The sequence below is a fragment of the Mauremys reevesii genome, linkage group 4 (assembly GCF_016161935.1).
Source record: "Mauremys reevesii isolate NIE-2019 linkage group 4, ASM1616193v1, whole genome shotgun sequence".
Lineage (NCBI taxonomy): Eukaryota > Metazoa > Chordata > Testudines > Geoemydidae > Mauremys > Mauremys reevesii.
In genome coordinates, this window is record NC_052626.1 from 150,595,923 (window position 1) to 150,611,166 (window position 15,244).

General features: G+C 71.4%; 1 protein-coding gene across 3 annotated transcripts; it reads right to left on the minus strand.

The window, feature by feature from the left end:
* On the minus strand, positions 1–15,194 carry TLCD3B (TLC domain containing 3B). 3 transcript variants are annotated; one of them, XM_039533256.1, is made up of 6 exons: positions 15,066–15,194; positions 13,634–13,758; positions 6,325–6,408; positions 2,042–2,261; positions 862–957; positions 6–423 (listed from the first exon to the last, which is right to left on the minus strand). In XM_039533256.1, exons 2-6 carry the CDS (start codon positions 13,756–13,758, stop codon positions 100–102), a joined length of 849 nt encoding a protein of 282 aa, XP_039389190.1. In that variant the 5' UTR covers positions 15,066–15,194; the 3' UTR covers positions 6–99. The 3 variants fall into 3 exon arrangements, with proteins under 3 accessions (XP_039389191.1, XP_039389190.1, XP_039389189.1); XM_039533255.1 differs by having other exon boundaries at positions 14,822–15,194; XM_039533257.1 differs by lacking the exons at positions 13,634–13,758; positions 15,066–15,194 and adding an exon at positions 11,520–12,134 and having other exon boundaries at positions 1–423.
* Between the last annotated feature and the right edge of the window lie 50 nt (positions 15,195–15,244).

The window sequence follows — 15,244 nt, forward strand, 5'->3', positions numbered from 1 at the left end:
CAGTCCAGCGCCCGCCCCCGGGGCCGTGCCCGCTGTGCAGGGCGGGGGCTCAGTTCAGCGCCTGCCCCCGGGGCCGTGCCCATTGCGCAGGGCGGGGGCTCAGTCCAGTGCCCGCCCCCCGGGGCCGTGCCCGTTGCGCAGGGCGGCGGTGGCGGTGGCGGCGTCCTTGGGCCGGGCGCGGCGGAAGAGGCGGGCGGCCCCGCGGCAGATGAGGCCGAACCAGTAGAGCTGGGGGGCCAGGAGCAGGGCGGCGCCCAGGTTGCAGGCGGGCGGCAGCGCCAGGGGCACGCGGTGCAGGGGCAGCCCGGCCTGGCGCCCATAGGCCCAGTACATGTAGGGGAAGAGCAGGATGCGGCAGCAGAAGAAGGTCACCAGCATGAGGAGCCCGTTCACCTTGTGCAGCAGCGTGTGCTGCCGCTTGTACTGCGGGAGACAGAGCCGTGAGGGACCCAGGCGTCCGGGCAGCCCACCCCTCCCCCGGCCGGGAACGGGACCCAGGCGTCCGGGCAGCCCACCCCTCCCCCGGCCGGGAACGGGACCCAGGCGTCCGGGCACCCCCACCCCCCTCCGGGAATAGGATCCAGGCCTCCGGGCACCCCCACCCCTGCCTGGGAACGGAACCCAGGAGTCCGGGGACCCCTGCCCCCAGCCGGGAACGGGACCCAGGCGTCCGGGCACCCCCACCCCCGCCTGGGAACGGAACCCAGGAGTCCGGGGACCCCCACCCCCAGCTGGGAACGGGACCCAGGCGTCCGGGCACCCCCACCCCTCCCCCAGCCGGGAACGGAACCCAGGAGTCCGGGGACCCCCGCCCCCAGCTGGGAACGGGACCCAGGCCCCCGGCCCCCGGCGGGCACTCACCAGGATGAGCACCTTGCCCAGGCAGACGAAGGGGGTGCTCAGCTCGGCCATCAACATGCAGCCCAGGAAGAAATCGCCCTTCCCCTGGCGCCACAGCTGGGGAGAGAGGGGGGGTGAGAGGCAGCCCGTGGGCACGAGCCCCCCCACCTCCATCCTGCGGCTCGGTCCCACCCCTTCCCTCCGCACAGCCCCCCCCCGGGGACCCGTGCAGCCCCCTGCGGGTAGAGGGGGGCCCCGTGGGGATCGGGGGGCCCCGCGGGGATCGGGGGGCCCCACTCACCACGGAGACGGGGAAGCACACCAGCACCATGCAGAGCTGGTGCAGCCCCTGCGGTAGAGGGGCCCCTGGGGATCAGGGGCCCCTGCGGGTAGAGGGATCGGGGGCCCCACTCACCACGGACACAGGGAAGCACACCAGCACCATGCAGAGGTGGTGCAGCCCCCTGCGGGTAGAGGGGGGCCCCGGGGGATCGGGGGGCCCGCGGGGATCGGGGGGCCCCACTCACCACGGAGACGGGGAAGCACACCAGCACCATGCAGAGGTGGTGCAGCCCCCTGCGGGTAGAGGGGGGCCCCGTGGGGATGGGGGGCCCCACTCACCACGGAGACGGGGAAGCACACCAGCACCATGCAGAGGTGGTGCAGCCCCCTGCGGGGATCGGGGGGCCCGCGGGGACGGGGGGCCCCACTCACCACGGAGACGGGGAAGCAGTCCAGCACCGTGCAGAGGTGGTGCAGCCCCATGGGGGGGGCGGGGGGCCCCACTCACCACGGAGACGGGGAAGCAGACCAGCACCATGCAGAGGTGGTGCAGCCCCCTGCGGGGATCGGGGGGCCCGCGGGGATCGGGGGGCCCCACTCACCACGGAGACGGGGAAGCACACCAGCACCATGCAGAGGTGGTGCAGCCCCCTGCGGGTAGAGGGGGCCCCTGGGGATCGGGGGGCCCTGCGGGTAGAGGGGGGCCCCGCGGGGATCGGGGGGCCCCACTCACCACGGAGACGGGGAAGCAGACCAGCACCATGCAGAGATGGTGCAGCCCCCTGCGGGGATCGGGGGGCCCGCGGGGACGGGGGGCCCCACTCACCACGGAGACGGGGAAGCAGACCAGCACCATGCAGAGGTGGTGCAGCCCCCTGCGGGGATCGGGGGGCCCGCGGGGACGGGGGGCCCCACTCACCACGGAGACGGGGAAGCAGACCAGCACCATGCAGAGGTGGTGCAGCACCATGAGCAGCTCCTTGTGCAGGAAGGCGCGGGTGACGGTGCGCAGCGAGCGGGGCCCTGCGCCCTCGTGCCCCTTCACCCGGTACTTGTGCCAGTGGCACAGGAACATGGCGTAGATGTCGTAGATGAAGTAGGGCACCGCGAACTGCGTGTAGGCGCTCGTCAGCCAATGCCTGGGGGCAGACAGGGGGTTAGAGCTGCCACTCAGGGCAGGGGGCGCTGCGGGGGCGCCAGGGGAGAGGGTGGCACCCAGGGCAGGGGGAGATATGGGAGCTGCGGGGGCGCCAGGGGAGAGGGTGGCACCCAGGGCAGGGGGAGATATGGGAGCTGCAGGGGGCGCCAGGGGAGAGGGTGGCACCCAGGGCAGGGGGAGATATGGGAGCTGCGGGGGACGCCAGGGGAGAGGGTGGCACCCAGGGCAGGGGGAGATATGGGAGCTGCGGGCGCCAGAGAGGGTGGCACCCAGGGCAGGGGGAGATATGGGAGCTGCGGGGGCGCCAGGGGAGAGGGTGGCACCCAGGGCAGGGGGAGATATGGGAGCTGCGGGGGCGCCAGGGGAGAGGGTGGCACCCAGGGCAGGGGGAGATATGGGAGCTGCGGCGGCGCCAGGGGAGGTGGCCCCCAGGGCTGGGGGAGATATGGGAGCTGCCGGGGCGCCAGGGGAGAGGGTGGCACCCAGGGCAGGGGGAGATATGGGGCCCTGCATGGGGTGCCAGGGAAGAAGCTGTGTGTGGGGCTGGGCTGGGGGGCTCAGGCTGGCGAGCGTGGGGCAGTGGGGGAGGGGTGCGTGGTGGCAGCGTGGCCTGGTGGGGGGAGACTGGGAGGATCGATGGAGTATTGACGAGCAACAGCTGCTGCAAGGTCAGAGGGGACGCAGCCTCCCCCCCCCGGAGCGCAGTGACCCGCCCCCCGGAGCCCGAGCCCAGTGACGCCCCCCCGGAGCGCAGCGCCTCCCCCCCGAAGCCCGGCCGCTCCCCCGCAGCCCAGGCCCAGTGACTCCCCGCCCAGAGCGCAGTGCCCCCCCGAGCCTGGCCGCTCCCCGGACCCCAGGCCCAGTGACTCCCCGCCCAGAGCGCAGTGCCCCCGAGCCCGAGCCCAGTGACTCCCCCCCGGAGCCTGGCGCCTCCCCCCCCGGAGCCTGAGCCCAGTGCCTCCCAGGTCTGGCGCCTCCCCCAGACCCCAGGCCGGCCTCCCCACAACCATGACCCTCAGCGAGGCCCCCCCCCGGCTCTGCTGGTGCCCCTCACTCCCGACCCGCAGCCCCTGAACCCTTGTCCCACTGCAGCATCCTGGGCTGCGGCTCTGGCACGGGGCCTAATTGGCTCCCACTGGGCAGAGGCCTCTCCTCTGTCAGCACAACTTGGCAGCAGGACTGCGGGGGGGGGGCAGATGGAGGGGCCAGGTGTGGAAGGAGGGACAGGGACCAGGGCTGGGCTGGCAGGGGCTGCGGGTCGGGAGTGAGGGGCACCGGCAGAGCTGGGGGGCAGGGCTGGGCTGGCAGGGGCTGCGGGTCGGGAGTGAGGGCACCGGCAGAGCTGGGGGGCGCTGGGCTGGCAGGGGCTGCGGGTCGGGAGTGAGGGGCACCGGCAGAGCTTGGGGGGGCAGGGCTGGGCTGGCAGGGGCTGCGGGTCGGGAGTGAGAGGCACTGGCAGAACCCCTCCCCGGGCCAGGAGAACCCAGGAGTCCTGACTCCCAGCCCCCGCCCCCTCCCCGGGCCAGGAGAACCCAGGAGTCCTGGCTCCCAGCCCCCGCCCCCTCCCCGGGCCAGGAGAACCCAGGAGTCCCGGCTCCCAGCCCCCGCCCCCTCCCCGAGCTGTCCCAGCTGTCAGGTCAGGCCCAGGGGATTAGCTGGCCGGCCCCATCTGTGCTGCCAGGAGCGGGCGGGGCTAATTCCGGCTCAGCGGGGCGGGGGGCTGGAGCCTCCGGGGCGTTCTGCTGCCCAGCGCCAGGAGGGGGCGCTGTCCGGCCCGCCCACTCTGCTCCCCATAGAGGAGTTAGGAACCGAACCCAGGAGTCCTGGCTCCAGCCCTCCCCTGGCCCGGAGCCTCTTAAAGGAGCCCATGGAAAGGGCCCAGTCCGCTGTGCCGACCAAAGCAGCCAGAGACAGGGGAGACCCCAGCCTGGCCCCCCCCCAGCGCCCCCCCCGCCTGGCCCCCCCAGCGCCCCCCCCGGGGGAGGCCAGGGGACCTCCCCCCACAGCCGGGCTCCCCACCGCGCCCCCGCCTGGCCCCCACAGCGCCCCGAGGGAGGCCAGGGACCTCCCCGCAGCCTGGCCCCCAGCGCCCCTCCCGGGAGGCCAGGACCTCCCCATAGCCTGCCCCCCAGCGCCCCCGCCTGGCCCCCAGTGCCCACCCCGGGGGAGGCCAGGGGACCTCCCCCCACAGCCTGGCTCCCCACCGCGCCCCGCCTGACCCCCACAGCGCCCCCGGGCGAGCCAGGGACCTCCCCATAGCCTGGCCCCAGCCCCCGCCTGGCCCCACAGCGCCCCCGGGCGAGCCAGGACCTCCCCACAGCCTGGCTCCCACAGCGCCCCCGCCTGACCCCCACAGCGCCCCGGGAGGCCAGGGACCTCCCCACAGCCTGGCTCCCACAGCGCCCCCGCCTGACCCCACAGCGCCCCCGGGGAGGCCAGGACCTCCCCACAGCCTGGCTCCCCACAGCGCCCCCGCCTGGCCCCCAGCGCCCCGGGAGGCCAGGACCTCCCCACAGCCTGGCTCCCCACAGCGCCCCCCCCGCCTGACCCCCCACAGCGCCCCCCCCGGGCGAGCCAGGGGACCTCCCCCCCTAGCCTGGCCCCCCCAGCCCCCCCCCGCCTGGCCCCCCACAGCGCCCCCCCCGGGCGAGCCAGGGGACCTCCCCCCACAGCCTGGCTCCCACAGCGCCCCCGCCTGACCCCACAGCGCCCCCGGGAGGCCAGGACCTCCCCACAGCCTGGCTCCCCACAGCGCCCCGCCTGGCCCCCAGCGCCCCGGGAGGCCAGGACCTCCTCCGCAGCCTGGCTCCCCACAGCGCCCCCCCCCGCCGGGCCCCCCCCGGGGGAGGCCAGGGGACCTCCCCCACCGCGCCCCCTGCCGGGCGGGAGCTCCCCTCACAGCCAGCGCCCCGCTCCCTCCCCACAGCACTCCTGGTGGCTGGAGGCCGGCGCTGCAGCAGGTCCCTCCCAGGCTCTAGCATGGCCCTGTCGCTCCCAGCCCTCTGCGGGGGGCAGTGGCGGGGGCAGGGCCCGCGCTCTGCCCTGCTGCCAGGCTGCCCAGGGGAAGGAGGCCGGGGCAGGGCGGGGAGAGAGCCAGGCCTGGGGGGAAGGAGTGGTTCAGGCTTGGGGGGGATGGGAAGACCGGGCCGGCCGGGGGGGGGGGAACAGGGGCCAGGCCAGGGGGCGGGAAGCAGGGGCCCGGCCGGGGGAGGGGGAACCGGGGCCCGGCCGGGGGAGGGGGAACAGGGGCCTGGCCGGGGGGCGGGAAGCAGGGGCCCGGCCGGGAGGGGAACAGGGGCCCGGCCGGGGGGCGGGAAGCAGGGGCCCGGACGGGAGGAACAGGGGCCCGGCCGGGGCGGAAGCAGGGGCCCGGCCGGGGCGGGAAGCAGGGGACCAGCCGGGGAGAGGAACAGGGGCCAGGCCCGGGAAGGGGGACCAGGGGCCCGGCCGGGGGGCGGGAAGCAGGGGCCCGGCCGGGGGGCGGGCAGCAGGGGCCCGGCCGGGGGAGGGGGACCAGGGGCCCGGCCGGGGCGGGAAGCAGGGGCCCGGCTGGGGCGGAAGCAGGGGCCCGGCCGGGGAGAGGAACAGGGGCCCGGACGGGCGGGAAGCAGGGAGGCCCGGACAGGGGCGGGAAGCAGGGGCCCGGACGGGGAGAGGAACAGGGGCCAGGCCAGGGAAGGGGGAACAGGGGCCCGGCCGGGGGGCGGGAAGCAGGGGCCCGGACAGGGGGCGGGAAGCAGGGGACCAGCCGGGAGAGGGAACAGGGGCCAGGCCAGGGAAGGGGAACAGGGGCCCGGCCGGGGCGGAAGCAGGGGCCCGGCCGGGGCGGGAAGCAGGGGCCCGGCCGGGGGAGAGGGACCAGGGGCCCGGACGGGGGGCGGGAAGCCGGGGCCCGGCCAGGGGGCGGGCAGCAGGGGCCCGGCCGGGGGAGAGGGAACAGGGGCCCGGACGGGGGGCGGGAAGCAGGGGCCCGGACAGGGGGCGGGAAGCAGGGGCCCGGACGGGGGAGAGGGAACAGGGGCCCGGACGGGGGGCACACTCACTGGTCATCGAGAACGTGGTGGCAGGAGCTGAACACGATGTATCCGGCGGTGGAGGCCATGACAGCCTGGACAGAGGAGACCAGCCTGCAGGGGAGGGACGCGGGTTACCGGGAGCGGCCGAGGCGCCGGGCTGCTCCGGTACGTGTGGGGCCAGAGGGACCGAGGGGCCGGGCTGCTCATGAACGCGTGGGGCCAGAGGGACCGAGGGGCCAGGCTGCTCCAGAACGCGTGGGGCCAGAGGGACCGAGGGGCCGGGCTGCTCCAGAACGTCTGGGGCCAGAGGGGCCGAGGGGCCGGGCTGCTCCGGAACGTGTGGGGCCAGAGGGGCCGAGGGGCCGGGCTGCTCCGGAACGTGTGGGGCCAGAGGGACCGAGGGGCCGGGCTGCTCATGAACACGTGGGGCCAGAGGGACCGAGGGGCCAGGCTGCTCCAGAACGCGTGGGGCCAGAGGGACCGAGGGGCCGGGCTGCCCCGGAACTCGTGGGGCCAGAGGGACCGAGGGGCCGGGCTGCTCCAGAACGTCTGGGGCCAGAGGGACCGAGGGGCCAGGCTGCTCCGGAACGTGTGGGGCCAGAGGGGCCGAGGGGCCGGGCTGCTCCGGAACGTGTGGGGCCAGAGGGGCCGAGGGGCCGGGCTGCTCATGAACGCGTGGGGCCAGAGGGACCGAGGGGCCGGGCTGCTCCGGAACGTGTGGGGCCAGAGGGCCGAGGGCCGGGCTGCTCCGGGCGTGTGGGGCCAGAGGGGCCGAGGCCGGGCTGCTCCGGGCGCGTGGGGCCAGAGGGACCGAGGGGCCGGGCTGCCCCGGAACGCGTGGGGCCAGAGGGACCGAGGGGCCGGGCTGCTCCGGAACGTCTGGGGCCAGAGGGGCCGAGGGGCCGGGCTGCCCTGGAACGCGTGGGGCCAGAGGGACCGAGGGGCCGGGCTGCCCCGGAACGCGTGGGGCCAGAGGGGCCGAGGGGCCGGGCTGCCCCGGAACGTGTGGGGCCAGAGGGGCCGAGGGGCCGGGCTGCCCCGGAACGTGTGGGGCCAGAGGGGCCGAGGGGCCGGGCTGCTCCGGAACGTGTGGGGCCAGAGGGGCCGAGCGTGAGCACGTAGCCCAGCTGCTGTCCCAAGTCACTGGGGTGCTGCTGGGAGAAGAGGTGGGGGGATCCCAGCCTCCAGGGGCCCCTCCCCACACAGGGCTCCGGGCCCAAGGCATCGCAGGTCACCCCCCCCCCGCGGCCTCTAGCCCCCCTTGTGCTGAGCAGCCAACCCCCAGCACTGCTTCCCTCCATCCCTGCATCCCTCCCCCGGTCCCTGACTGCGTCCCTCCATCCCTGCATCCCTCCCCTGGTCCCTGACTGCTTCCCTCCATCCCTGCATCCCTCCCCCGGTCCCTGACTGCTTCCCTCCATCCCGCATCCCTCCCCCGGTCCCTGACTGCTTCCCTCCATCCCGCATCCCTCCCCCGGTCCCTGACCGCTTCCCTCCATCCCTGCATCCCTCCCCCGGTCCCTGACCGCTTCCCTCCATCCTGCATCCCTCCCCCGGTCCCTGACTGCTTCCCTCCATCCTGCATCCCTCCCCGGTCCCTGACTGCTTCCCTCCATCCTGCATCCCTCCCCGGTCCCTGACCGCTTCCTTCCATCCCTGCATCCCTCCCCGGTCCTGACCCTTCCCTCCATCCTGCATCCCTCCCCCGGGCACTGACCGCTTCCCTCCATCCTGCATCCCTCCCCCGGTCCCTGACTGCTTCCCTCCATCCCTGCATCCCTCCCCCGGTCCCTGACTGCTTCCCTCCATCCTGCATCCCTCCCCGGTCCCTGACTGCTTCCCTCCATCCCTGCATCCCTCCCGGTCCCTGACTGCTTCCCTCCATCCCTGCATCCCTCCCCGGTCCCTGACTGCTTCCCTCCATCCCGCATCCCTCCTCCGGTCCCTGACTGCTTCCCTCCATCCCGGCATCCTTCCCCTGTCCCTGACTGCTTCCCTCCATCCCTGCATCCCTCCCCCGGTCCCTGACTGCTTCCCTCCATCCCGCATCCCTCCACCGGTCCCTGACTGCTTCCTCCATCCCGCATCCCTCCTCCGGTCCCTGACTGCTTCCCTCCATCCCTGCATCCCTCCCCGGTCCCTGACTGCTTCCCTCCATCCTGCATCCCTCCCCCGGTCCCTGACTGCTTCCCTCCATCCAGCATCCCTCCCCGGTCCCTGACTGCTTCCCTCCATCCCTGCATCCTTCCCCTGTCCCTGACTGCTTCCCTCCATCCCTGCATCCCTCCTCCGGTCCCTGACTGCTTCCCTCCATCCCTGCATCCCTCCCCCGGTCCCTGACTGCTTCCCTCCATCCCTGCATCCCTCCCCCGGTCCCTGACTGCTTCCCTCCATCCCTGCATCCCTCCCCCGGTCCCTGACCGCTTCCCTCCATCCCTGCATCCCTCCCCCGGTCCCTGACTGCTTCCCTCCATCCCTGCATCCCTCCTCCGGTCCCTGACTGCTTCCCTCCATCCCTCCCCCGGTCCCTGACTGCTTCCCTCCATCCCTGCATCCCTCCCCCGGTCCCTGACTGCTTCCCTCCATCCCTGCATCCCTCCCCCGGTCCCTGACTGCTTCCCTCCATCCCGCATCCCTCCCCCGGTCCCTGACTGCTTCCCTCCATCCCTGCATCCCTCCCCCGGTCCCTGACCGCGTCCCTCCATCCCGGCATCCCTCCCCGGTCCCTGACTGCTTCCCCCATCCCTGCATCCCTCCCGGTCCCTGACTGCTTCCCTCCATCCTGCCTCCCTCCCCCGGTCCCTTACGGCTTCCCACCAACCCCGCATCCCTACCCCGGTCCCTGACTGCTTCCCTCCATCCCTGCATCCCTCCCCGGTCCTGACCGCTTCCCTCCATCCCTGCATCCCTCCCCGGTCCCTGACTGCTTCCCTCCATCCCTGCATCCCTCCCCGGTCCTGACTGCTTCCCTCCATCCTGCATCCCTCCTCCGGTCCCTGACCGCTTCCCTCCATCCCTGCATCCCTCCTCCGGTCCCTGACTGCTTCCCTCCATCCTGCATCCCTCCCCCGGTCCCTGACCGCTTCCCTCCATCCCTGCATCCCTCCCCCGGTCCCTGCCTGCTTCCCGCCATCCCTGCAACCCTCCCGGTCCTGACTGCTTCCCTCCATCCCTGCATCCTTCCCCCGGTCCCTGACCGCTTCCCTCCATCCCGCATCCCTCCCCCGGTCCCTGACTGCTTCCCTCCATCCTGCATCCCTCCCCCGGTCCCTGACTGCTTCCCTCCATCCCTGCATCCCTCCCCCGGTCCCTGACTGCTTCCCTCCATCCCTGCATCCCTCCCCCGGTCCCTGACTGCTTCCCTCCATCCCTGCATCCCTCCCCCGGTCCCTGACTGCTTCCCCCCTTCCCTGCATCCTTCCCCCGGTCCCTGACTGCTTCCTTCCATCCCTGCATCCCTCCCCCCGTCCCTGACGGCTTCCCTCCCTCCCTGCATCCCTCCTCCGGTCCCTGACTGCTTCCCTCCATCCCTCCTCCGGTTCCTGACTGCTTCCCTCCATCCCTCCCCTGGTCCCTGACTGCTTCCCTCCATCCCTCCATCCCTCCTCCGGTTCCTGACTGCTTCCCTCCATCCCGCATCCCTCCCCCGGTCCCTGACTGCTTCCCTCCATCCTGCATCCCTCCCCCGGTCCCTGACCGCTTCCCTCCATCCTGCATCCCTCCTCCGGTCCCTGACCGCTTCCCTCCATCCCTGCATCCCTCCCCGGTCCTGACTGCTTCTCTCCATCCTGCATCCCTCCCCGGTCCTGACTGCTTCCCTCCATCCCTGCATCCCTCCCCGGTCCCTGACCGCTTCCTCCCTCCCTGCATCCCGCCCCCGCTCCCTGACTGCTTCCCTCCATCCCTGCATCCCTCCACCGGTCCCTGACTGCTTCCCTGCATCCCTCCCCCGGTCCCTGACTGCTTCCCTCCATCCCTGCATCCCTCCCCTGGTCCCTGACTGCTTCCCTCCATCCCTGCATCCATCCCCCGGTCCCTGACTGCTTCCCTCCATCCTGCATCCCTCCCCGGTCCTGACCGCTTCCCTCCATCCCTGCATCCTTCCCCCGGTCCCTGACCGCTTCCCTCCATCCTGCATCCCTCCCCGGTCCTGACTGCTTCCCTCCATCCTGCATCCCTCCCCCGGTCCCTGACTGCTTCCCTCCATCCCTGCATCCCTCCCCCGGTCCCTGACTGCTTCCCTCCATCCCTGCATCCCTCCCCCGGTCCCTGACTGCTTCCCTCCATCCTGCATCCCTCCCCCGGTCCCTGACTTCTTCCCTCCATCCTGCATCCCTCCCCCGGTCCCTTACGGCTTCCCTCCTTCCTGCATCCCTCTCCCGGTCCCTCACCGCTTCCCTCCATCCCTGCATCCCTCCCCGGTCCTGACCGCTTCCCTCCATCCGGCATCCCTCCCCCGGTCCTGACTGCTTCCCCCCTTCCTGCATCCCTCCCCCGGTCCCTGACTGCTTCCCTCCATCCCTGCATCCCTCCCCCGGTCCCTGACCGCTTCCCCCCATCCCTGCATCCCTCCCCCGGTCCCTGACGGCTTCCCACCATCCCAGCATCCCTCCCCCGTCCCTCACCGCTTCCCTCCATCCCTGCATCCCTCCCCCGGTCCCTGACCGCTTCCCTCCATCCCTGCATCCCTCCCCCGGTCCCTGACCGCTTCCCTCCATCCCTGCATCCCTCCCCCGGTCCCTGACCGCTTCCCTCCATCCCTGCATCCCTCCCCCGGTCCCTGACGGCTTCCCTCCATCCCTGCATCCCTCCCCGGTCCCTGACTGCTTCCTTCCATCCTGCATCCCTCCCCGGTCCCTGACTGCTTCCCTCCATCCTGCATCCCTCACCCGGTCCCTAACCGCTTCCCTCCATCCCTGCATCCCTCCCCCGGTCCCTGACTGCTTCCCTCCATCCCGCATCCCTCCCCCGGTCCCTGACCGCTTCCCCCCATCCCTGCATCCCTCCCCCGGTCTCTGACCGCTTCCCTCCATCCCTGCATCCCTCTCCCGGTCCCTGACTGCTTCCCTCCATCCCTGCATCCCTCCCCCGGTCCCTGACTGCTTCCCTCCATCCCGCATCCCTCCCCCGGTCCCTGACTGCTTCCCCCCATCCCTGCATCCCTCCCCCGGTCCCTGACTGCTTCCCTCCATCCCTGCATCCCTCCCCCGGTCCTGGGGTACCTGGCTGAGATGATGACAGCGTCGGCCTCATCCCACTGCAGCCAGGGCAGCCGCTTGAGGCTGTTCTTGGCCAGCAGGAAGAGCCCTGGGAAGACGATGCCCCCAGCCACCAAGGCGTGAAACATCTCTGGTGGGGTGCGGAAGGGGGGGACTCACACAGACCGGGGTGGGGGTTGGGATTGGAGGGGGCTCAGTGGGGCTGGGATCCGGCCTTGCTGTAGCCGGATGGGGGACAGGCCTGGGGGCTGCACATGGTAGTGGGGGTGATGGGGGGCAGGCAGCGGCTGCTTGGATCCAGGCAGCGGCTCTGAGGCCGGCTGTGACAGAGAGAAAGGGGGGGAGAGGGGAGGGAGAGGAGGGGAGGGGAGGGGGGAGCAGCTGACAGGCGCTGGGTGGAGGGACTTAAAGGGACAGCAGCGGAGTGTCCGGTGCCGGAGGGGGGCGGGAGGGCGGCTGGAAGGGGGGTCGCAGTGATCTGTCAGAGGGGCATTGGGAATGGGAATGGGGGTGCAAAGGATGGAAACGAGAGACTGGAAAGGGAGTGGGAGTGCAACCAGCAGGGGGCTGTGGCTGAGCTGTGGGGCGGGGGAGCCGGGGCAGGGATAGCAGGGGCTGTGGGTCGGGGCTGGGGCACTGGCTGAGATGTGGGGTGGGAGCCAGGGCAGGGATAGCAGGAGCTGTGGGGCAGGGCTGGGGGCACTGGCTGAGATGTGGGGTGGGGGAGCCCGGGGCAGGGATAGCAGGGGCTGTGGGTTGGGAGTGGGGGGCACTGGATGAGCTGTGGGGTGGGGGAGCCCGGGGCAGGGATAGCAGGGGCTGTGGGTCGGGACTGGGGGGCACTGGCTGAGGTGTGGGGTGGGAGCCCGGGCAGGGATAGCAGGGGCTGGGGGTCGGGGGTGGGGGGCACTGGCTGAGATGTGGGGTGGGAGCCCGGGCAGGGATAGCAGGGCTGTGGGTCGGGACTGGGGCACTGGCTGAGATGTGGGGTGGGGGAGCCCGGGGCAGGGATAGCAGGGGCTGTGGGGCAGGGCTGTGGGGCACTGGCTGAGATGTGGGGTGGGGGAGCCCGGGGCAGGGATAGCAGGGGCTGTGGGGCAGGGCTGGGGGGCACTGGCTGAGATGTGGGGTGGGGGAGCCCAGGGCAGGGATAGCAGGGGCTGTGGGTCGGGGCTGGGGGGCCCTGGCTGAGCAGTGGGGGGGGGGAGCCCGGGGCAGGGATAGCAGGGGCTGTGGGTCGGGGCTGGGGGGCACTGGCTGAACTGTGGGGTGGGGGAGCCCGGGGCAGGGATAGCAGGGGCTGTGGGTCGGGGCTGGGGGGCACTGGCTGAGCTGTGGGGTGGGGGAGCCCGGGGCAGGGATAGCAGGGGCTCGCGTTCTACATTTGCCAGAATCCTGGTGTAAATGCCCCGGGAGTGACACTGGTTTCCATCAGCGAGGGGACTGGTCCTTTCCCTAAGTAACATCCTGCACCAGCTGCGCCCAGACTGGTTCCAACTGCCCTGCTCTGCTGGAGGGAACCCAGGAGTGAAACAGGGCGTGTTGGGGGGGATCAGGGCCCCGGTCAGAGCCAGGCTGGGGCATGTCGGGGGCCAGAGAAGGGGAAGGAGCGAGCACACACACACACACACACAGACACACGCACACACACACGCACACACAGACACATGCGCACACAGACACACGCGCACACAGACACACGTGCACACACAGAGACACAGACACACACACAGACAGACACACACACAGACACACGCGCACACACACATAGAGAGACACAGACACACACACACACACACGCAGGGCACTTTGGTCTAATCCCATAATCCCGCTGGCCCAGGCAGAGGCAGGTGGGGCTGAAGGGGGAGTGTCTCCCTGGGGCACCGGGGCAATCAGCTCAGGGCTAATCCCCCCCAGATGGCAGCCTGTCCTCACCCCCCCCCCCGCTAATCCGGAGGCCGCAGGTGGCACCTGCTGAGCCAGTGACCCTGGAGTCACCTCTGGGCTACAGGGGAGATTCTGAGCCACCAGCACCATCTCGTGGCTGAGGGAGACCCCCCCGCAGCATGAGCCAGGGCGAGAACCCCGGAGTCCTGGCTCCCCCCCCCAGGCCGTACTTGGCAGCGACGTAGGTGGCCTGCAGCTGGTCCATGGCCAGGGCCCGGGGCCGGTGCAGCGCCCAGCGCAGGGCGAGGAAGAAGAGGGGGAAGAAGCAGCAGCTGAAGAGGAAGATCAGGCCCATCTGGGGGGAGAAGGGATTTGAAAGGGGTGAGAAAGGGGGGGCTGGCGGTGCTCTGCCCCCCCCGGGGATTCCCCCTTCCCAGCCCCCTCCTCACCCTGAGACCTCCCCAAATAGCAGGGGTCCCCCAGAGCGCTGGGGCGCCTGTCGTTCGCCTCGCAGCTACCCCTCCCCCCAACTCTGCCTGCCCCCACCAATCCCGTCCCTGTGCTCCTCCCCCCCAACTCTCCCTGCCCCCACAACTGCCCCCATGCTCCTCCCCCAACTCTCCCTGCCCCAAACAATCCCATCCCTGCCCCACAACTGCCCCCATGCTCCTCCCCCAACTCTCCCTGCCCCCAACAATCCCGTCCCTGCCCCACAACTGCCCCCATGCTCCTCCCCAACTCTCCCTGCCCCCAACAATCCCGTCCCTGCCCCCACAACTGCCCCCATGCTCCTCCCCAACTCTCCCTGCCCCCAACAATCCGTCCCTGCCCCACAACTGCCCCCATGCTCCTCCCCCAACTCTCCCTGCCCCAACAATCCCGTCCCTGCCCCACAACTGCCCCCATGCTCCTCCCCCAACTCTCCCTGCCCGAACAATCCCGTCCCTGCCCCCACAACTGCCCCCATGCTCCTCCCCACAACTCTCCCTGCCCCGAACAATCCCATCCCTGCCCCCACAACTGCCCCCATGCTCCTCCCACAACTCTCCTGCCCCTCCCCAGAACAATCCCGTCCCTGCCCCCACAACTGCCCCCATGCTCCTCCCCACAACTCTCCTGCCCCCCCCAGAACAATCCCGTCCCTGCCCCCACAACTGCCCCCATGCTCCCCACAACTCTCCCTGCCTCCCCCAGAACAATCCCTGCCCCCACAACTGCCCCCATGCTCCTCCTCCCCACCCCCAGAACTACCCCTGCCCCTCCTCTACCCCCTGCTCGCCATCCTATTTGCATACATTTGCATGCTGTTAAACACCCAGCCCCTTCATTGGCTCCTGACTTTGCCCCGCCCCATGTGCAGCTATTTGCATCACGACACACGTTGCGGGCAATTCGTGCCGAAATCTGCATCTCATTACCTCGCGCTCCTGCCCTGCCTAATTTGCATGCGCCTCCATAGTAGACTTGGGACAATAGCTAATTAGCGTATTTGCATACACGCCAAGCGACTAATGAACTAATCTGCATATCATTAATTCGTGCATAATTACACCTAGAAGGCCCGCCCATTTCCAGCCATTAAGGGTCTTTAGGCTGAATAATTGTGCATGTAATTAGCCTGCCCGTAATGAATAATCAATGAGGCGCCTCCGGGTGACGCACCCCGTCTCCCGTCTCAACGGACGCCTGCCCGCGCCGCCGCCTGCATTGCGCATGCGCTCCTCCGCCGGGCGGCAAGGGCGCGCGCCCGGAGCTCCAATGCGCATGTGCCTTTGGCGCGGGCTGCAAAGGGCCCGGCGCGAGGGTGCGGAGCAGTTAACGGTCGTTCTGTTCTGAGCGTT